This window comes from Malaya genurostris, chromosome 1 (assembly GCF_030247185.1).
Source record: "Malaya genurostris strain Urasoe2022 chromosome 1, Malgen_1.1, whole genome shotgun sequence".
Taxonomy (NCBI): Eukaryota; Metazoa; Arthropoda; class Insecta; order Diptera; family Culicidae; genus Malaya; species Malaya genurostris.
The window spans coordinates 102,395,485-102,418,596 of record NC_080570.1 but is presented as its reverse complement, the minus strand read 5'-3'; the positions used below and the strand labels follow the sequence as shown (position 1 = coordinate 102,418,596).

The following is a 23,112-nucleotide window of genomic DNA, read 5'->3' as shown; positions in this document are numbered from 1 at the left end:
TCATTTCTTAGCTAAGGCACACTTCATTTCCATTCAACTAATTTTTTAGTTGAATTAGAGAAATAAAACGTTGTTTTCAACCAACATAAATGGTTGAATTGGCTTCGGCAATTTGCAGCTATGTGGCGCACTGTCACCGAAAAAAACGTTAACACCGTAATGACTACTAGCCACTAGATGGCACACTACTACCGAAAAATATTTCAGTCGCAGGCAGGTATAAATACGATGTTGTATTGGAGAAAAAGACATAAGCGAAACATAAACTGCTTGTTGAAAATTTTTCTTCTAAATCGCTGCTTTCTTCATTCGACTTCGCGAAATCGACTCTCTCACTGAAAACTTTGAGCACTCGGAAAACAAAAACCGAATACAAGTAATACACCGGATGGCGTAGCCCGGAAGGTTGGAAGATACAAAAAACATCATTTGACATATACAATTAGAGTGCAACATTCGAAACTCACTTCACTGTTCCGCGTAAAAACATTATTTCGCACAATCGCTTCAAATGCGCACAAATTCTGAATAAATACACTTTCCACTAAGAGTGTACGTCATTTTTACAAATCGAATCAGAAATTTATATATGGATATATCGTAACACATGCGGAAAACATCAAAACAATTTGCAAGTAGTTTCAACAAGACTGTCCTTTTTAGCTTTTTAATGGATTGTTTTGCTTTGACACTTCTCATGGGTTTTTGGCTAATAAACTTGTTAATTAAACCAATTTCATTTTTGGTTTCTTTGTGCTGTCCTTCAGTAATGACGGTGATAGAAAAATAGAAACAAATTTTCTGATTTTAGTCACAGCATTAGTTGTCAATGAGAATTTCGTGTTGGATTGAAATATTGCTGGTTTTTGTCTAGGATATTAGCCAACTAAACAAATTCTCTAAAAATAAGAGTTTTTTCCAGTAAAGTAAATTCTCAATTTTAACTAATTTCATAGTTATTTTGGAAATTTTGTTGTTAAAATCAACTAATTCAAAAACAGTAATACGAATTAGGCACAGAGCTAATTTCGGTCGTTCCGTGCATCTACAAGAAAAGTGAGTGAAATCCTTTTTGCAGTTTTTACCCGAGGCCCGGAGGGACGAATGTCATATACCATTCGACTCAGCTCGACGAACTAACAAATGTCGGTGTGTGTGTCCGTCCGTCCGTCCGTGTGTGCGTGTGTGTGTATGTGTGTGTATGAAACAAAAACATGCACTCACTTTTCTCAGAGATGGCTAAACCGATTTTCACAAACAAAGATTCAATCCGGTTTCGGAAGATTTGGAAATTGGAACTTTGAACGGATTGAATCTTTGTTTGTTCGGTTTAGCCATCTCTGAGAAAAGTGAGTGCATATTTTTGTTACATAGGCACACACACACACACGGACGTTCGTCGAGCTGAGTCGAATGGTATATGACATTCGGCCCTCCGGGCCTCGCTTAAAAGGTCGATTTTCACAGTGATTGCATAGCCTTTCTATATTAGAAAGGCAAAAACTGGATAAAAACTCAAGTAGGTAATGTAAGGGACATAACAACGAGATTGACGTAGGATTGCTGTCGAAAAGGAACAGATCGCTTTAAAAATGTTTATTTATTTTGGTACATTGTTCTACTAATAAATTATCTATTTCGAAAAGAATCTCATTAGATCTTTGTAAAAGCTTTGGATTCTGAAAAGAACCGAAGATTACCATTTCAACAACTTTCAACACAGTTGACAATAATTTTCACAAGCAAAATTCGGAACAAACCGGTTGCCTCTTGTTTGGCGAACGGCACCCAAAGTAAATCTGCCACAGACTTGTGTGCCCTTTCCTACAGCGCTAACGTTCCGCACCGAGCCGTGGCATCCATGAAGTTGGACGTCGTATGGATTAGTAACGACACTTACTCTGATTGAAAATCGATTTTATAAAATCAAATTAATGTGTATGAGGAAACCCAATTAACTCTTTGCTTGATTATATGTAGAGACACTGAAAATGGTTTGGAACTAAATGATTTGACCGTAATTGCGGATTATAACACTATCATTTATGACCCTCAGAACTGTCGATTCGTATATGCATTCTCTCCGTTGTATTCATACTTTGATGAATTTTCCGCACTTGTTTGAAGCGAGAGCCCCACTGCGAACGGAACTAACAATGAACATAATAGATCAAAAGTTCAAAAGAGCGTAGCCGTTAAACTACGAAAATAATAACGTGTAGAATTGTAAGGTTGACTACTTCATTTCAGATTATTATTTTGCATTTTGCGGGCCGATTAAATCGTTCCTATTTGTTCTGTTACTAGCACAACCAGCAGGTGAATGATGCAATCGCGGGATTCATTTCAGGCTTTCAAATGGTAGCTTCGACCTGGAAGGATTCAAAGTGTCAGTAGGATCGTAGTACTAGCCATGCTATGATTCTGCACGCTAAAAATCAGCTGCGAAGTCTGTTGAAACAGAAAGGCCAAATTCCACAAAAGGAATGTAATGCCAAGACTTTGCTTTTTTTAGAAGGTAGTATTTTCTACGACATTTAAGCAATGTTTTGATAATAAACGTGGTATTAACAACAATCTTACATCGTTTTTCATTCGTTTCGTGAAATAATTAGAAAAAAAAATACTTAAACGGGTAAAAAGTTATTAAGAAAACAAATCTGGAGTACTTTCGTTACAATTCCGTGCTGTGAAATTTTGAAAATGCACCCAGGTGAGCATAGTAAAGAAAGACGTAGTTCTACGTCAAAACTTCAAGTGCAATAATAGAACATGAAGTTTTAAGCACAAAAGCATGAGCGCAAAAATCTAACTATAACACAGCATGCTTTTCCTGAGTTATTTCACTTATCAATCTTACTAAGCAAATCGAAAACGAACAGTGATTGAAAAAATATTTGTCTGGTTTTCAGCTTATGTACTTTTATAAGAGGGCACATGTTCTCGTAACGTAATAATTAAAGATAATTTTGCCATTTCTGTCATTCGCTCGATCCGATCGATGTGATAAAGAGTCCGAATTGTAACTGCTTTTTCAACAATATAGCTTACTGGGGCTATACAGTATGTCATTTGGCATCATTAAAGTACTCAAAATTGCACTTGATGGGTCCCACAAAAGTATAAGTTAAATTTTTATGACAAGAAACTGTTCGATGGAGCGAACCTTGCGTTCGAGAATAGTTTACATATTTAAGAAGAAAAAATCGTTCAGTTGAAACAGTTTCTGTCATACCAATGGAACTATAAGCTATAAACTATAAACCATGAAAGCTCACTACAACGATCATTCACAAAGGATGCATAAGAAGGAGGTGTATACAGACTTTGGAGAGTAGGGTAACAGAGGTGTTTAGTACTTCAAATATTTTGGCCCACCTAACAAATTTTATGGATTTAATCGATGTAAAGTAACCCATGTTGCATCAATTTGAAGCTGAGCACATTAAATTATCTGCTGCGGAAGGGATTTTCGAAGATATTACAACATTTGGTGGATATTTTTACAAAGTAGGCCAAAATACCTCTGTTACCCTACCTGATATGAAAACACCAAAGACCGTGAGGTATGGTGAAATTCAATAGTCTCCCGGCTGAAGTTTCACCTAATTTTTTTCTATTCCTTGCTGATGACGAAGTTTTTTCGACTATAAAGATGATAACCTTATGGCCATGCGCCTTTATGGGCTAGAAACACTTTCTTGTCCTATGAGCGGGGGGTTGGGAATCGAACCTATGCAGGCTGCAAGAAATGCATCGGCTTACCCATCGCGCTACACCCGTCTCGCAGACAAAAACAGTGAAAGTAGCATTTTACGTGGATTAATGTCGTTCACTTTGACAGTACCATGAAAAGCAAAGCCTTGTTGAACCTTCTGTCTCAACAAACTTCTTAGCCGATTCATAGCACACAGAACCATTACGTGACTCGCGCTACGATTCTGCTGACACTAAGAGTCCTTCCTGATCGGGGCTCAAACATACGACATCTAGCTTGTAAAAGACCACCGCCCTATGCATTGAACCACCAACCCGGGAAAGCAGCATGAGCCGGTCTTAATAGCTTCTCGATGTATGTTGCTTCCATTTTAATGTACGATTCTTGAACCTAAGCTATAGAAGCTTCATTAATCTGTTGAAAGTAGATAAACCACAAAATTGCTGTACGATTCGACTGGAGAATGATTTGTAATCTTATTGATATTCCTTATTGATATTCTAAGATATTCTTTGCACTCCTATCGAGTATTCAAGAACTTCCGGTCATTCAGTCATCGCATCGGTTCAAAGATACGCCATAGTTTAGGAGTTTCATAACAAATCAATTTTCGAGGATGACGGGGTAGCCATTAACAAAACACACGAAGAATTTAACCGTAAATATGAAATCTAGATAAAGGCATGTCCTCAAAACTTTTTCAACTACACAAAACGAAGCTAAAACACAAAAATGTTCAGACTCTAATGCGTCACGACAGACAGGATAGCACTAAAATCAGCAATCCATTTAAAAACTCTTTTCACACTTCTTATTCTGAAACTGATCGCGACTGTGAAGAGTCAATATCTGTCAACTATTTGTCAAAATATAAGAAATATAATTTGACTGCATTGAAAAGCAAAGACGGACCAAAGACATCGAAAATGGTTCGAATTATTTTTAAGATTTATGGTGATCTCTATCCAACCCTCAAAAGGGTTACGTTTGTTATTTTAATGATGCGAAAATCGACGAACTTTTAATATTATTGACGCGAAATTTAAATTTTGCAGATTATTAACTAGGACAACGATATCACCATTCATCTTAGCTCTAGTATTCATCTCATTTACCATCAGTTAGAGTGAGATCTGCTGTCTCTGTTTATAAGAATGGCTTCAAGGGTATGATGAAAAAAAGTTATGTCCAGTTAAAATCCGGAATCATTTTTCATGCAGCAGTGATACGGAAAGTGACCGCAACAAGAATTCTTTTTCGGTGGTTTGTTTATTCGTGATGAATAAGACGATGGACTCCTAGTTGTACAAAGAACAATGCCTCAAAAACCGCGTACTACCTTTCATAAAGGTCCCGTGAAGTTTTGGCGAGATTTAGCGAGTTACCACTACAGCCAGGAAGTCATCCAGTAGTACCGCGATAATAACTTAGATTTCATCGATAAAAGCATAAATCCACCGAACTGCCCGCATTTTCAGCCCATCGAGAGATGTTTGGCAATAATGAAGCAGAAGCTTGAGAAAAGTGGAAAATGGGTTACAACGCGACTCAGATGATCAGAATGTGGAACAAATGTGCCAAAGAAGTTGACTCCGGAGGTGTGCAGTGTTTGATAGGAAGAACCAAGAAGAAAGTGCGAATTTTCATTAGAAACGAGAAAGGATTTGTATTGATATTTTTTCCTAAAAGTACAGTGAATCACCTTTGTTTTAAAGTATATACCTTATTCGTACGTCAAATTGGCTACCGAGATACAGATCGTTGGTTGAAAGCCGACTGCAACTCTACTAATGAGATGGCTATACGTACAATTACCGTACAATCATTACAGCGAATTCAGCAGCTGGAAGTTTTATATGGCAGATCTATAATAGAACCGAAACTGGAACAAACGTATCTCCAGCAAGTCGTTTTAGTTTTATTTCCTCAAATAGTTGTACTGTCAAATTTAAAACTGGTATACATTGCCGGGGCTGCCAGTTTTTCTTGTTATAATTTTCAGATTTAAATTTTGAAACTGACATAAATTATGCATCTAGAACTGGAACACTCCTGAACATGTCTTATAAGACGAATGTTGTAGAATGGGTTCCACATACGAGCGACAGATGGCAAAGTGAAAAATTATGTGCGGAATACTACTTTTACGCAACGCAATAAATAGTATTTTTTCATCGCATTGGAACTAATGGCAAAAAAGAATAAACGAAACGCAAAAAAAATATCAGTAACGCCAGGACCATTTACCAACATAGAGTGCAATATCGATACTTTTTTGCGAAAAGGACAATGCAATATGTGTGGTAGGATCAGAAGAAAGCAATGTACTACGGGTTTATTGAACCCGGCAAAACAGGTAATACTGTCCGCTACCGTAAAAAAGATCAGTCAGTACAACGCATTCATCGAAAATTGACAAGAATGGGCTCGAGTATACAGTAAAGCCATTTTAAGGGCTTATTAACGCTCCAGTGCAATCATCCAAAGTGTCAGAAAAACAATTTCAATTCTTGGTTGGGAACCCCTACTACACCCGTCATAATCACAAGACCTGGCGCTTTGTTATTATCACCTCTTAACATCGATTGAACACGCTGAGCAACACTACCAAACTTTCGAAAATTCATGAAGATTCTATCAAAAATTGCTCAGGAGATGGACATGCTATAAATTTCAAGAATTTGAGTGATCTTTTGGATGTTTGGCATTTGTTCGAAAAAACAATATTTGTACATTATTTGGCAGACGTGTGAAAACTAGATTACACAGATAAAAGTCCATTGCTGGTATCATGAATAAAAATCATGAAACATATCATTCAGGCATGAAACATGTTTATTCATGATTTCATGAGCGAAATGATTGATACCATAAACAATAACTTATTCCCATGAAAATTTCATGATATCGATAATTTTACTCATAAAATTTCATGAGAAGACATGTTTCATGATTTTTATTCACGGTACCAACAGCGGATTTTTATCCGTGTAGATTTATGTCATTTTGTCTGCTTCAGTTTAGAGCGAGTTGTCGTAATCAAGAATAGTGGTGATTGAATGCGCAATAAAGATAAATTCATAAAAGCAATTCGAAAAAGAAAACTGTTCGACGTCATATTTACCGGTTTAACAATGGATTTACATTTTTATCTCACCCTTTCCTATTGTAGTAGGTAATTTAAGCGATAATTTGACCCGTTGCACCCGAATATATATAAACTGGGGGAATGTTAGAACAAGTTCAAAAGCTGTCTTCATTTACCTCCACCAATGAGAATCACAGCAAGTTAGTAAATTCAATATTAATTTCAATAGCAAGACTGGTTAGCACTCACAAAACACAAAAAACACACTTTCACGCCTTGCTGCAGCAAATATACCTTCATGGGTTGACTCGAATGACCCGGTTTACTAGGACTACTACTACCACTGGCCAATTGTTGAGATTCGCGCACCAGATCGCGTTTCTTCTTCGGATACACTTCCTTTTCGGCATGATATCGTTTCATTTGTGTAGGCAGTTTCGATGGTCGATTTGTGTGATGGTGTGTTTTAAGTTTTGTTGTTGAATTTGGATGAATTTTGAAAAACAAAAAACATATAAGAGAAATTTATCCAACTTAAAAATAAAAGTGCGCCTTTGCTTTGGTATTTGAAAAATGATCAAAGGATTTTTTTCGCAATTACCTGATAAGGACTTGGTTTTCCGGATGTTTTACTGGACTTATCCTCCTTTCCCTTGCCTGCAGCGGCAGCGTCCTTCCCGTCCTTTCCAGCATCCTTGCCGGCACCGTCTTTGCCACCGCTTTCCACATCGCCTTTTTTCGGTTTTTTCTCCTTCTTTGGTTTCTTTTCTTTGGGTGGTTTCTGCGGTTTTCCACTGCAGCAAGAACTTTCTGCAATACATACAAAGGAAAGTTTGTGTCCAAAAAACATCGTCGAATTGGGAGAAGCATTCGGTGGTAATTACCTTGCAGCAGGAAGCAGAACACATACAGCAGGAAGAGTATACTCACTCCGTACAGGTAAGTAAAGAAACTCTCGTAGTATATGACAGGCAGCCGATGGGTGGTTACATCACTAATTACGTACGCGATGCACACTACAATCAGTAGTATCGCATAGACTAGACTAGTTACGATAAATAGAGAGGTTCTGTGGAATAAACGAATAGAAATGGAATTATTACTGGTATACTCTAGAATGTTGAATATATGCCGAAAAAGTATGGTATTCAGATGAAATGGAATGAAACTGTTTTCAGGCATGATGTCAAAAAAGTGAAACGCAAAAAGTTGTTCATACATCTTTTAAACATTACTTGAAACTAGATTTAAATATTGGTTGGAATTAGAGAAACCTTTCCATAGGAAAACTAAATGAATTGGGAAATTGTCAGAGATAAACAACACGGTTTGCTGTTAAGTGCAAATAAAACATTTGTAGCACCCGTTGGGGACACACAGTGAAAAATTTTCAATCTTGTTATCTGCCAAGAATCACATACATACATTTATTCCTTTTGAAAAAATTATTGTTCCTTAGAATTTGTAGTTGTAGGCACTGATTATTTTTTACATAACACAATTGGATCCCTCCCGAGATGGACTTTGAGAAGCTTTATTTTTTATTTTTTCCTCACTAAACCAACTAAGGAGACGACAAATCATGTTTTACCCCGGGCGCAAATTTTTCTAGGTACGCAACTGCTTAAGATATTTAAGAACGAGTCGTCTAAATTACACAATAATGTTTAAATGGATTCAACCGATTTCCTGAAAATTTCTTCAATTTCGTTGATAATTTCTTCGAATATTTGGTATGTAAACAACATTTCATAGTAAAGCTTGTTCGCGTCAAAATCTGGACACCCCTAGATACGTATACCTTCGGAGATACTTCATCACCGCGTGAAATATTCCGCAGACTGATGAACTTGATAATGAACACGTGCAAAAAGTAATTGTGAGTAGTCCCAGTGAAAATCCGAATCTCTCAGTGGGAAAACATGCGAAATGTTTGGTTTTCCTGCCTATAGCGAATTCTGAAATATTCCAATACACGTTTTAAGAAAGAGTGGACGGTACAAAAACGAATCTCAAGAACCACCAGAGGGACGAGAAAGTGAAACAAATATTGCAGAAGAGATCAGATGGTTTGAAAAAAAAATAAAACTGTCTTAAATTTATCGTGCATAAATCCAAGCACGCCACCTGTGTGAATTCGTTCAAGGTGAAAACTGTACCGAACCGTAATGATAAACAATATATGATGGCTGAAACCCGAGGTTGCAAGTGGTATCGTGAATATTTGACAAAGTTTTTCTGTGTAATAATGGACGATGAAACTTATGTGCTGGAAGAGCTTAAGCAGCTTCTCGCAATGTCTTTTTATACAGCCATGCAACGGAACGGCGTAGAGGAGCATTTTAGGACGAAGAAAAAGATCAAGTGTACTAAAAATAGTTGGTTTAGCAGGCAAAATGCAGCTATGGTCGAACAAACCAAAACTTCACCACTACCGGAACATTAAACAAGGAAACATGTCGTGAAGGATGCATAAAGAAGCTATTGCTACAGTCATGATGCTTTATCGCTATTCTGGGCTAATTTGGCATCTTGTCCCTACACCAAATAACAAAAATTTGGTTTAGTTTAGTGAGCAAAAAATAAAAAAGCCATTCCTAAATATGAATGGTATAAAGCTTTTGGAGTCCATGTTGTACCGAAAGAGGCGAATTCACCTAACCCGGGAGTTGCGACCTATCAAGCGGTATTGAGTTCTCATGAAGAGAGTATTCTTTCAATATAAACAACAAGCTACAACTATAGAAAAAAATTAAAATCTCGGGTAAAAGCAGAGAAATCTGCACAGACTCTTATGACAGGAGTAAACTCAAGCGTTCGTAGTTTCTTCATTCAACCTAATTAGGTAACTTTAATTGGTTTAAGGATGACTAATAATGCACAAATAAATGAATAAAAAATACATCTTGGATTAAACTAACAACAAATTCGGTTTTTTTTTTCAAAATTTAATCTGTCCATCTATTCTAGAAACTACTTCTATTTTTTACGAGAATACATCTCACTTTACTATTAGACGCATTTTCAAAATTCACTCTGCCCAAGAATGGGCAGAACTTAATCGTGAATATCTCTTATTGTATTTAACGCAACAATATATATATTTTTTTTCATATCATCAGAAATATGTTCAGTTTGCCGTTCAAAATTGAAGTTTTCTAAAATTTATGGTATGAACGAGGTGAAATTCAGTTCCAAACGCTCAGGTCGTGCTCTCATTAGCTTTTGAGTAGTTGCCTTCTCAATCAGCAGCCGATGTTGCTCGAATATCAAAAATGCATCGAACGCAAATGATCTTCGTTCGCTTCCCTCCGCCTTTGTTCGATAATCGCTCTGATATTCGGACTTGTTCAAATATTCGCATGAAGATCTATTCCTTGCAGTTGATATTGCCATTGAACATACCACCGAATGACTTAACGTGAATGTTGAACGCATTAGTACCATAGTCTTATTTGTGTGTGATGAACCATTTCCCAGCACTCTCCCATTGCTGCTACCTCACGAGATATGATGAATTTATTAGATGAACAAATTTTCCGAAGAATGAAAACCAACGATCATCGCAGTGACACTATACGAACCAATTCGAAGACCCGCGAACGAAAGCAACTAGGTTTACAGCCGGGTATAAATAAACGATATATAAAAAATTCGAGGAGTAAAGCAAATGAACGAATGACAAACGAATGTATAAAACGAACATGCACGATGTATACCAGCAGCGAAGAATGTATTAGTAGATCCGGGTTCTCTACGATTATTGCTTATTCATGTTCACCCCTCTCTCTTTCGTGCAGTGAATAGTTCAACGTTGTTCGCGTCGGGTGTAATTAAAAGAAAGATATTCGCGGCGAAGATGGATGAATGAATTAGTTACACGAAGAATATGTGCAACATTGTCAGCAGCACCAGCAACGGATTGTCAGTCATCGCATTCAGCGTTCGATTACTGGATTCGGGAACGGAATTTTGGATTCAAGAACTGAATTCAGAACCTGAATTCTGGTCCACCTAAGTTCCACACAATTTCAGAATTCAGTTTTTAAATTTGAAATGGAGACTCTGGAACTGAATTTAGCTCTGTAGTTTATCAATTCGAGCATAAATTCCAGAACTTAGAATTAGGATTTCAATTCCAGAATTCTGGAACAAAATTAAGGATATGAATTTTAGATATTACTTCTGGAACTAAACGTTATATCTGAAATCCGAAAATGTTTTTCGGAACTTATTCCTTCTGAACCAGAATTTAACTCCTGATTCCAATTATCGAATTGGATTCCTTAATTCAGTTTCAGAATTCATTTCTAGAATTAAAATTCAGAGATCAGACATGCTGAAACTAAATTCGGAACTAGAATCTGAAACTGAATTCAGTTTATTTGTTCAAGTTCGAAGTTCAAGCTTAAAATTCAGTTCTAGAACTAAATTTTAAACCTGTACATTGGATTTTGAAAATGAGTCCAGCTCCAGAATTCATGAACTGATCTCATAAATTGAAATCTATGTTTGGATTCTGAACCTGAATTTTGCAACTGAAACTGAGCCTCGGTCCTGAATTTAGGTTCTGACGTAGATAAATAAGTGATGGCAAAAAGCACTAAACGGTTTTATATTTAGAATAAATTCCTCGAAACGGTTTTCTTTGATATCAATAGTATTTTGAATATGCAAATCTAGATTTAAGCTACTGTAATATTTGTTGTAGTTTTTTACTCATTTATTCTATGTAATTCAATTGTATTATAGAGTATGTAATTCGTCAATAAGACGTACCTAAGTACAGATTAAATTTTACAATTCTGGAAGTGAAGTAATAAAAGTTGCAACATTCAAACAATTAATACGAACAATAATCGATATTCGGAAGTGTGATTGAAACATACCAGTTTTACTCGTATTCACGTCCTTCAGTTATGTCTGTGACATTATCTACTCGCCTTTTTCCGGAACTGAACTTGGAAACGGATATTGCCGAAAAGTTCTATGGACAAAACAAAACCTATATATTTGAGAATTTAAGTAATTGACGTTATTTTCATCGTCATTTTAAAAGAAGGTTTGAAATCCTAGACACGCATCATTTTTTAATACTAAAATCGAAAGTCGGACACGGATGCAATTAAACGGCCTCCTATGGGACTAGAATACTTTTTACTTGAATCTAAGTTAATCTTAACCATATTTGAAAAATTTAAGTATGATGTGTTTTATAGACTGTCCCTGAAAGTATGGACGCACTTTGATTTCGCTGTAAATAATTCACAAGTGTTAGATATTCAAATTTAATTCGATATACTGATAATATTAGACGACAACAACAGAATATTATTCTCAACATTTGCTACTTAGCCATTGTAGACTAGCTGGCGCACCTTCTTGCGAACAGACATGTTTCCTAAGATGTGCCTTCGTTAATGCCCAAACTTCTTCAATTGGTCGAAGTTGTGGGCAATTTGATGGATTCATGTCTTTTAACACGAAAGTGACATTTTTGGTAGTATACCATTCTACCGTTGATTTCGAGTAGTGGCAAGAAGCAAGATCTGGCCAGAAGACAACATGATCCTTGTGGCTTCGAATCATGGGTAGAAGTCGTTTTTGTAAACATTCCTTGATGTATACTTCGCTGTTCATTGAAGCAACGTTCTTTAGCACGAAGAACATTTGACTTCGAAGTGACCCCTTTTTTGGCCACATCCCGAACTTAAACCTCATTCTTTTACTCGAACGCCTTCAGTATACGTTTATCCAACTGAGGGTTAGCAGGACCTTTTTTTCGACCCGTTTTCGGTTTATCCTCAAAGGTGTTATTCTCACCGAACTTCCTGATTACTTTTCGCACGACTTTTTCACATACTCCTTCCATTTTTGCTATCTTTCTCAGTGACAGTCAGTTGTTCTGCTGAAAGTCCACGCATTTCGAAATAAACTAATGAAAACGAATAAACAACTGCACAAGTGGTTAGAGAAGACTGTAAACAACAGGACGCAGTCATAAAAATTGACAGATTCTGAACCATTGCGAAATGCCAGCGGTTTTTGGTTGCGTCCATACTTTCTGGGAGAGTCTTTAAATTTGGGACCACAATTTTCGGTACTTTCGGAACCGAAAATTGAGAAATAATGTAGCCAAAGCCCATGTGTTCGACCATCTACTAACAATTTTCTCCAGTTGGAATAGTTTTAAATGCAATTTCGAAGAGTAGTTAAGTTCTTTGCATCGTCATTTTCTACGACGGTTTAAATAATGTTTGAAAAAACATTCATCGCCATCATCTGAATGAAATTTGGCAGTTACCTTCCAATTTATAAGACCTATAAGGCAGAAGGCCATTTTAACACATCTCCGAGAAAATTTCGTGACACATAGAAAAAAGTTGAGAAAACAACATGAGTTCGATTTTAGAGTCTTTTTTCACAATTCTTGGTACTTCCGGAACCAGCAGTCGTTAACCGATGTAATTGAAGATACTATGTGGTTGAATTATATTTCGCATGGAAACCTTATTCGTCGAAATATTTTGTTTTTAAGTTGGTATGACTGTCAGTGACATCTGTTCCAAGTATAACGTCTGCCTTTCTGAAGTATTAAAAGTGCAATCGAAATCAAAATCAAATTTTGTGTGCGGAATCTAATTTCGGGTGCCGAAACGTTCAGAATGTTGCAAAAGGTCTTTGCTGATATTTGTATGTCGCGAGCAAGTGTTTTTAATTGGTACAAGTTGTTCAAAGAGGGTCGAGGTTTTTAGTCAATTGAAGACATCAAACGTGAATCGCTGCGTGCATTAAAGGATATTCCGGAAAATAACTTTAACAACAGTTTCGAGGATTGGGAATAACGTTGGCATAAGTGTTTTGTGGCTGGGAGGGATTACTTTGAGAAGGACCAAATAGATTTGGAAGACTAAATTAAGAGTTTTGAAATTATGAACAAAGTGTTACTATATTTTACCCACAGTGGTATAAGAACATTCTCCTTCATGTCCCTCTCTCGTTACATGGTTCCTTATGACAAACCACCTTTGAAATCCAAATATTACAATTGTATAACAATTTTATATTATTCACCCAGATTCTTATAATCTAGAACAGAATCCAAAAGTAATGTTATTACCATGCTGTTTTGGTCAAAATTGATTCATTTAGGTACGAATTTCTTGGTGACCCGTGAAAACTATTGATACTAATAGAATGGCCGATCGATATGTTTTGATTCTTTATATCTTCTCTGACGGTGATTCGACGATTGACCAATACTAGTTTCTTTACTTCATCAATGTTTTCATCTGTTGTTGAGGTGCTCGGCCAAGTCAAATTCCATAAAAGTAATGTAGCACCAAGCCTTTTAAGGCTGGAAGCTATAAAATTTGTGATTTATTTTCAACCATTAAATTTAACTAACTGAAAGTAATCGCAATTTTCCGGTCCGAATTATTGATGTCTCGTTTACACTGTTGGCAATAATGAATTAATAAGATAAAATTATTAGATTTCACGGTATTGACTATAGAAGAAATATATGAGGTAGAAATAAAGGAGTGCTCCTATTGACGTTATCAAATAATGTTATTGATTATAACTTGGATCATGAGCCCTAAGCTTCAAAAACTCATAAGCTTCCTGTTAAATGGAATAATTCTCGTTGAAATAAATATAAATCCCAATATTCAAATTCGAAGGTAAAACTATTTACAGGTTGAATCAAATAATCTTCAAGTTTAATATATTGGTGATACCGTATCATACTGTTTATGTTTCAAGTATGATATTGACCATCAAGAAGTTTGATGTTGCTTCTAGTGCGATTGGTTATCGACCGTCGACACCATTGAATTATATGAGTTGTTTAATATATGAGGAAAGGAAGAAATTGAGGAGAAAAGCAGAAGTTGTTTTACAAAAGGAAAATTTATCCCAATAGTAGCATTCATCGTTATCTTCACGTTAACGCTTGAATGAAATCAAGTACTAACAAGGTCAACTAACCCTTCAACTAACAAGATGGACAAATGGGAATAGTTTTGAGAACTGTTTCAATGATTTTTTTATGTTGTTTTAATGCATTATTTTAAATGACGGTTTGAATTTTGAAGCACCGTTTTCTTTTATTAACGAAACCAAGAACCAGGTCCGTATAGAATTCAGTAGAAACCAAAGGTACCTTTAACTTGAATCTTTATAGATAAAATTAGATTAATAAGGAATAGAAATAAGTTCCACACTAGGGCCCCGAAATTGTAATGTGAACCTCAATTACATATGATATTACTGCATGAAAATGTCTCGCTATGTAATAAAAATAAATACGGGTGGGTATTGTTAGTTAAATCCCGATTGACAATACAAGAATTAAGAAAATTAATAGGAAGAATCATTCCAGATCGAGAGTCAAACGTACGTCACAAGGTTTAAGAAACTATTATCTGCTGAGAAAAACATATTATTTTTCTCTGTACAGGACTAACCTAGATGCCGTGGAGAATCCGGCCGAAAAATAAATGTAGCCACGAGAAGATTCACTGGGTTTTCTACTTTCTTGTTTTGACAAGTTCAGAATTTGTCTTGCAACTGTTATGATGTGAGATGTGAACATGAAGTTTCACTATGCGACAAACCGAGGATCACTCAACTGAAGTAATAGTTGTTCATACTAATCAATTCAATCGGAAATTAATAAAAATCCAGCATAAATTCAAGTAAGATAACAATCGTCTTCTTTTTCATTTTCAAAGCACCTCAGTTTAAAACTAATTGTCAGTCAATTAGAATAACTTCATATTTCTATCTCGGTCATCGGCTTCCTAGAAACTGTAAAAGAAAAACTATGAGTTTTAGAAACAACATTTCATTAGAAATTTACCAATGTTATTCAGATATTACAACAATTTTTGTAGATTATTTTATAAAATAATTGTCCTGTATATCGCATTGGCTATCGTCTATCGTATATCGAGTTTGAGGTTTACCTGATGCATGTCTCTTTCAAATGGAAATATATTACATAAAACAGAAGGAAATATCACAGAGTTAGGCGTCGTCGACAATTTGATAAATTATTTATATATTTTTTTCGTTAAGAGTTCGGTTGCACATGAGCGTTCAGCTTACGAACATCGCGTGTGGGGTTTTCAAATAATTAAATCGTATTATCGACCAAGATAAATCCTGTGATACTTAAAGGCTATTCGCATTAGGCCGATCCGACCGATCCGAGCTCTCCGGCGTTAACTTTTTTTTTGCTTCGTCTATGGCTGAGCTGCACATGCACACAGCTGCATGTGCATCTCAGCCGTAGCCGAAGCAGAAAAAAAGTAGACGCCGGAGAGCTCGGATCGGTCGGATCGGCCTAATGCGGATAGCCTTTTATGGTGATGCAGACAATTCCTCGGTCACCAACAAGTGATGAACTAACATAAACTGCTACGCACTGATGAATCAAAGACGAAACGTAAGATGAATAAAAATGGGTATTTGAACCTAGCATAAATTTAGCGGTGTAATAATTTTCCCCTTTCAATTATCCAAAAAAAGTGAATTTCAAAACTGTTTTGAGGACTGGAAAAAACGATTGAACATTTGTATTGCAGTCAAGGAATAATTCAAAGATGATAAAAATTTAATGGGTGGGTAATATTACAGACCTAACTGGAGAACGTGAATGGTAATAAAACTGACAGGCTTCTTTCATCCTTTCGAATATAGATTATCGTTCATACTCGTTGACTGTGTGCATTTTGCAACATATACTGCACCGCTTCCAAAATTGTAACGGTGCATATTTATTAGAGTACGACTTATTAACGACAAATATATTCCACCATACAATTATTTAACATGAAATGAGCTTAAAAAATAAAACACAAAATGTTACAGTAGTTTTCCTGTGGAATTAAAATAAAAGAGTAAAAAGAGGCCCCAGTGTATGTAAATTCACAAGAAATGCATACTCCTTTGGAAATATGTCGATGGTTCTAAAAATAACCGATTTGCGGAATTGACCCGATGTTTACAACTGCTGAATACTTTGTGCCCTCATATATTCATCTACACCAGAACCAAAATTGTGAACCAGGATTCAGGAACTGAGAACTAACTTCAAAATATGGAACAGGCTGCGAATTCAGTTGCAAAATTCTGGTTCGGAATCCCGATCAAGAATTCTGTTTATGAATTTAAATCTGTTGGGAGTATGTACATTTTCAAATGATATCTCTGACTGTTATGAATATCGAACAGTAACAGCTGATAGTTTCAAGGGATTTGACATCTGTCATTAATATTCAGTTCATATTGCTTCGAGTTTTTTTAAACTTGTTTTTCGCTATGTTAATTATGAACAATTTTGTTATAACTAAGCAGCATTGGCGGGAAGTTTGAGTTTTTTGGTTTAATTGGAAGAAAAGTGTAGCTGAAACGCATCAAATACTTGTAGATGTTTATGGTGATAATGCTCTAACTGATAATCATGTAGACAGGGCCGCCGAGAGAAAATTGGGACCCGGGGGGATTCTGATTTATAATGAAAAATGAAAAAAACAATTTTGAATCTTCGAGTTTCCAGCCCCCCTGAAAATAACCGGGTCCGGGGGAATTCCTCCTTTTCCCCTTCCCCTCTCGGCGACCTTGTGTGGAGGTCAAAACAGTTGGAAGCATTACTCGATGAAGATCCGAGTCAAACGCAAGAGGACCTTGCAGATTTCTTGGAAGCGACTCAGCAAGCAGTTTCTGAATGATTACTACATGGAATGAATAGTCTCGGGTCTCTCACAGAAAAGAAGTGAATAGTTTCGAACCGTGTATATTTTTGTTGCGAACAACCCTTTAGATGGCCCAATACTAAATTTAATGACAATCTATCCACTAGTGTTTGAATAACAGTTGATCGTGTCAGACGAGTTCTAGTTTTCATCAAGCTATGGAAAACGACGCACCAGTGAATAAATTGCGGTACGGATTGGTCCACTAACCACCGTATTCTCCAGACCTGGCCCCCAGCGATTAATATCTATTTCCGAACCTGAAAAGGTTTCTTCAGAAAAAACCTATTTTTAAGGTCTTGGCAAGTCTTTTTTTTTTCAAAGGGCAAAGGCAAAATGTTGGAGGACCGATGGGTCAAGTGTATCACTCTAGATGGAGATTATACTAAAGAATAAAAAAGTTTTCACGATAAAACATCGACGTTTTCTTTGTTAGGCCCGGGACTTCTCATTCCATGCAGTAAAATTCATGGAAATTATTGAAAAATAAAGCAGATTGGTACATTATGAACTGAAACTGAGAGACATTGAAAGGTGATTTTTCACTTGCGGGCAGCTGAAAGTGTTCTTTACATCGAATTGTTACTAGGGATGAATAATGGACATTCTCCCCAAAAAAGAAAACATACTACGCTATGCCCGGTCAATTGTTGTCATCGACCTCAACATCAACACCATAACTGAATATTCATGGTTCGAAGGTCATGTTGTGCATTTGGGAGGACCAAAATGGTGTTGTGTTGTGTTGTTCTGAGCTGCTACAACCAGGCGATACTATAACAGGTGATCGAAATAAGCTGCAATTGATGCGTTTGAGCCGTGCATTACGAGAAGAACGGTCGAAACACAAGCGAAGACATGATGAAGTTATTCTCCTACATGACAACGCTCGGCCTCATGTAGCAAAAATCTTGAAAAAATATTTGGAAACGCTCAAGTGGGAAATTTTGCCGTACCCGCCGTATTCTCCTGACATCACTCCTTCTGATTATTGGCTGTTCCCACGGATGCAGCACGATCTGGCAGGTCATCGGTTTAATTCTTTCGCAGAAATCGAAAACTTTCGCAGAAAGTTTCAAACATGGATCACCTCGAAAGACGATAGATTTTTTCGAGATGGAATTCGAAAATTACCTAAGAGGTGAAGAAAGTAGTAACTACACAGAAAAAAATTATGAATTTTAGAAGTGATGTAATTCTACAACCGACACAATTCATAACAATTTAACTTGTCAAAGACTGAAAATTCCATTCCCACAGAACTTTACAGGCTCCGAGTGTAATTTACATTCGGCTACCATTAGTCGCTATGTGGATTTATATGCATCAATAATCCGTCGAGCCGATATGTGCTTATATGGCACAGTCCATTACTGCCGTGCTTTGCGAGCTAATGTTTCTCGGTTCAAGTCGCGCTTACATTTACATGTTCTTGAATATAAATTTGAATGAAATACGACGCTCCATTTATGTGCATGTTATAAGATGTAAAATCACTAGATTTTTTCGTACTGTGTACACATTTCGAAAAAACCCTGTGATTTTACGTGGTAGAACATTCAATATTGTGTCTTAAATTCCATGACATAAAATTCACTTAAATAAAAAAACATCCTGATAGCGACCGCCACTATTTGAACCGAGAATCATTGGATCACAAAGTACGTCTATCAATCGACTGAGCCATAAAAGCACATATCTGCTTGACTGATAAAAGGTGCATTTAAATGAAAACAGTCGCACCTGCTAGTGGAATGCAAGTTACAGTCGAAACCAGTAAGTTTCATGCTAATCTAACATTAAGTCAATACAAATGGTCTTTATGTATTACATCGTCAAAGGAATTAAGTCACCTGTAAAATTCAGTTTTTTTTAATGTGTAGCGATGGACGATACTTTGGTTAAACTTTAAAAACTTTTATTTTGAAATAAATGCTTTTTTGACCCAAAAAAGGGATTGAATTAATTTATACTACCAATAGAATAATGAAACTTAAGTCGTTCTTAGAGTTGTCAAGTTCTAGAACTGAACTCTGAACTTGGATTCCGAACCATGTATAGTTCTAGAACTCAAATTACAAATTTAGTTCCAACATGCAAGTTCTGAATGCTGGAAATGAATTCTGAAACATAAAATTTTTGAAATTAATTTGAATTGAAACCGAATTATGTTTGAACTTGACCGACCACCCCTGGATGCTACTCCGTTACTAATCGGGATTAACTCAAATTGTACAGAGAATTTATAGATGATCAGACCTGGGACTGGTGAATCATCCTTTAATGTACATCTTCTGGGAACCCCAGAGTTCATTGATCAGTATCGGCGCCTGCTAGGCCCGAACGTAGATCGTCAAATGGGAAGGGATGTTAGTCCAACACTTGCCGTATACACTACTGCGCACTCCACAAGTGTCACGGGAGTAGGATATTTGTTAGTATAAATTTCAGTAATGTATTCGTGCGCGACTTAGTATGCTTCAGGTTCAAGATGCTCTAATGCACCACAAACATCATGGACTTCCTGAGTGAACGTTTCTACAATTTCCGATATTAAAGTCCCTGAAAGTCTTGATACGCAGTTCTTATTTATGGAAACTGAGGGAAAATTTTAAATGCTATCGTGGAACGAATGAAAACTTCCTTAATTTTATTCTAAATGAAACTGCCTGCTACAATATAAACGAGTAAATGGGATTCAAACAAAATAGTTTTTTAATTATAGTGGCATACTGAAATCATCCGAAAGCTTCATTGAACAGATAATGTACATGAAATAATTATTCTATAAATTATAAAAAAATATATGAAACCATCAACAAAAGGTCAATAGACTTCAGGCGCGTCCGGATTGTTTACTATTTTCACTATATAGTTTACCGCGAAAAATGGTTAGTTAAATTATTTATGCATTTACCTCAAATCTATCGTTGTAGCATTTGCCTACTATTTATTCAACACATCGATCTATGTTACCAAAAATGTTTATTAACAGATCTTCGCGGTAGTTGATTTTTATCACTCAATTTATAATGTTTTAAAACGAGGAAAAACGGATAAAACTCATAAGCTAGACGGAAATTGTTGTGAGATCATATTGTCGTAAAATCATGTGAAAATATTTTCGAACAAAACTCTTTATTGAATGGAGAGATAATTTAGTAACGAGATGTGAAACGTAGAAAAAATCTGATAACTAAAGGAAAAATAAAAACCTTGCTATTGTCGTCTTTTACGACATGAAAACAAGAACCCAATTGACCGACAAAAATCGATGCAATCTTCAATTGAATCGATTCGCTCTCTGTATTAGTTAGTAAGTTAGTATATAAGTTCCTTTTCCCCATTACACAATACAAGTAGGCTTAGAATTTTCCATACACAAAAATCTCAGAATTGCGGAAGCAAATGATGTCCTCATGGTATCAACCAACTCATATACATAATAAGGCTGAAAAGTCACCACTTGTGGCTGAACACCCAATTTAAATCTTAATAATTTAATTTTAACTCATATTCCAATAAATAGTTATTAAAAAAAAAAGTTTTTTTCCGCCGGATTCCACACGGCATCTAGGCTGGCTGTGTTCGCAGAAAGATAATAGATACTATCCATTTTCTTAGTGGACCCCAGCTCCTGAAAGTTCTGAAACTGTATTCCGGAATTAAACTTTGGTTCATTAGGTTCAGAAGTTCAGATTCGTAGTTCAGGTGTAACATTTAGTTTCAAAATACAGATCTAAAATTTATATTCTCGATTTTGTTTCAGAACTCTACAGTTGAAAATCTAAATCCGAGTTCAAGCTTCAAATTACGAACATGAATTAGGGAATTAAGTTCAGTTCCAACATCTAGTCAAGAAACCAGTTCAAGAATCGAGAATTAGGATTCAGCTCTTGAGTCATAGTTTTAATTTCTAATACTACAAACTGGACCTAAGATCTGAAACTACGTTCTAAGCCTGGAACCTGAGTTCAGAATTCAGGTGGGCCAGAATCCTGGTTCTGTATTCATTGTGTTGCTGATTCCAATCCAAAATTCAGTTCCCGAATCCAGGTCTAGTATTCAGAAACAAATGGGAGCGAGTTTGAGGCTTTATTACATGCAGACCATGGTTTACATTTTATATACTGATTGATGTCTGACTTTCTCAAAACCGTAGTTACTGGTACAAGAAAGGGAAACAATGAGCTTTCTTCATTGTTTTCAAAAGTATAAAGTCTTAATTTCTTTATGGTTATCTCAAACTGTTGAAAATTTAATCATAAATTGCTGATCATATTCCCGAAGACGCTAAGAGAGAATTATGTTAGTTGATAAAGCTCTACCTATACTTCGACAGGTCGAATTCTGAATAGGTGCCTCTTAGTAAAGTAAGACGTATTTACAGAAATAAAAAAGTTACAACACAATTCTACATACTTTTGGGTCAAACCTCGTAAATGTTTGGACGAGTAACCCATTGACCAAAGAAGACGTGATTTAAAACAACATAAATTGGACGTACCCGTTTTCAAATTAGATTAGAATGAAAGATTCGTGCTCCCACAGTCTGACGATAAATTTCAACTGTATTTGACCTCTGGGTTCAGATTGGAAGTCATGATGTTAAGAAAATAAAATGAAAGACGCATCTAACTTTCTCAAAGTTTGCTAAACTGATTTGCACAAATTTAAATACGAATAAAAGGGCCTATGTAAGGGACTATATCGAATTTGATATCGAATTTCATCCGAGTCCGAAATTATAGATTGACTAGTGTGGAACAACAACAGAGATTCTGTAATCGACGATTCTTACAACGTTTCAAACTTAAAATCAAATGAATGGATTTATAGCTCATTAGCTTATTATAACATTTCATCTGGATCCGACTTACGGCTCTGGAATCACAGGTCAATGAGCAGCTCTTGTAAATGCATAGCCACACACTCACTCCAACTTTACCGGACCACGACCTTCGTTTCTGAATACACTGAAAGACGCCGGAATGCAACTTACATCGATTACTAAGATATGAATGAACCAGTTGCCACTGATCTAGATTCAAGTTAAATATCTTACTATCGTAGCTATTACTATTGAACTCATATAGTGGGTTTGGCCCCTTATGGGTACTAATTTGTTCTAAGTGATCATGCTCAGCTCTCATTTGTTTTACGATTCGTCTTCGACTTATCAGTGCATTAGCAGTTCATGTTGAACTATTTGAATGGCAAGAGGAAGGCATTTTAGAAGAGGATTTTTACATAAATTTTCCAGTTATATCACAAAAAAATAAAAAAAATAATGGGATGACTACTTGTACAATCTTCGCCTATATTATTATTAATACTCGAAAATTAATCAACAAAGGTGTAAAAACGTCTCTAAAGACAGCCAATATTGGCAAAGAGATCGTTACGACAAATACGAGATTATGGATATCATTCACAATGCCATTAACCAAAATAGACTTTTTCTCATTGTTTTAATGATTGTTACATAACTGTAAAGTAGTACAAATTTAGGCTTACGACCAGGATAAAGCAAGTTTTCGACA

At 36.0% G+C, this 23,112-nt stretch overlaps 1 protein-coding gene across 3 annotated transcripts in view; it reads right to left on the bottom strand.

The window, feature by feature from the left end:
• The window catches only part of LOC131425277 (proton channel OtopLc), a 125,634-nt gene that overhangs the window by 18,853 nt on the left and 83,669 nt on the right, over positions 1-23,112 (bottom strand). For all 3 annotated transcript variants that reach the window (XM_058587033.1, XM_058587036.1, XM_058587035.1), the window contains 2 exons: positions 7,691-7,875; positions 7,408-7,616 (listed from right to left, as the gene is read on the bottom strand). In XM_058587033.1, coding sequence (XP_058443016.1) covers positions 7,408-7,616; positions 7,691-7,875 — 394 coding nt within the window. The remainder of the gene's footprint in view (positions 1-7,407; positions 7,617-7,690; positions 7,876-23,112) is intronic.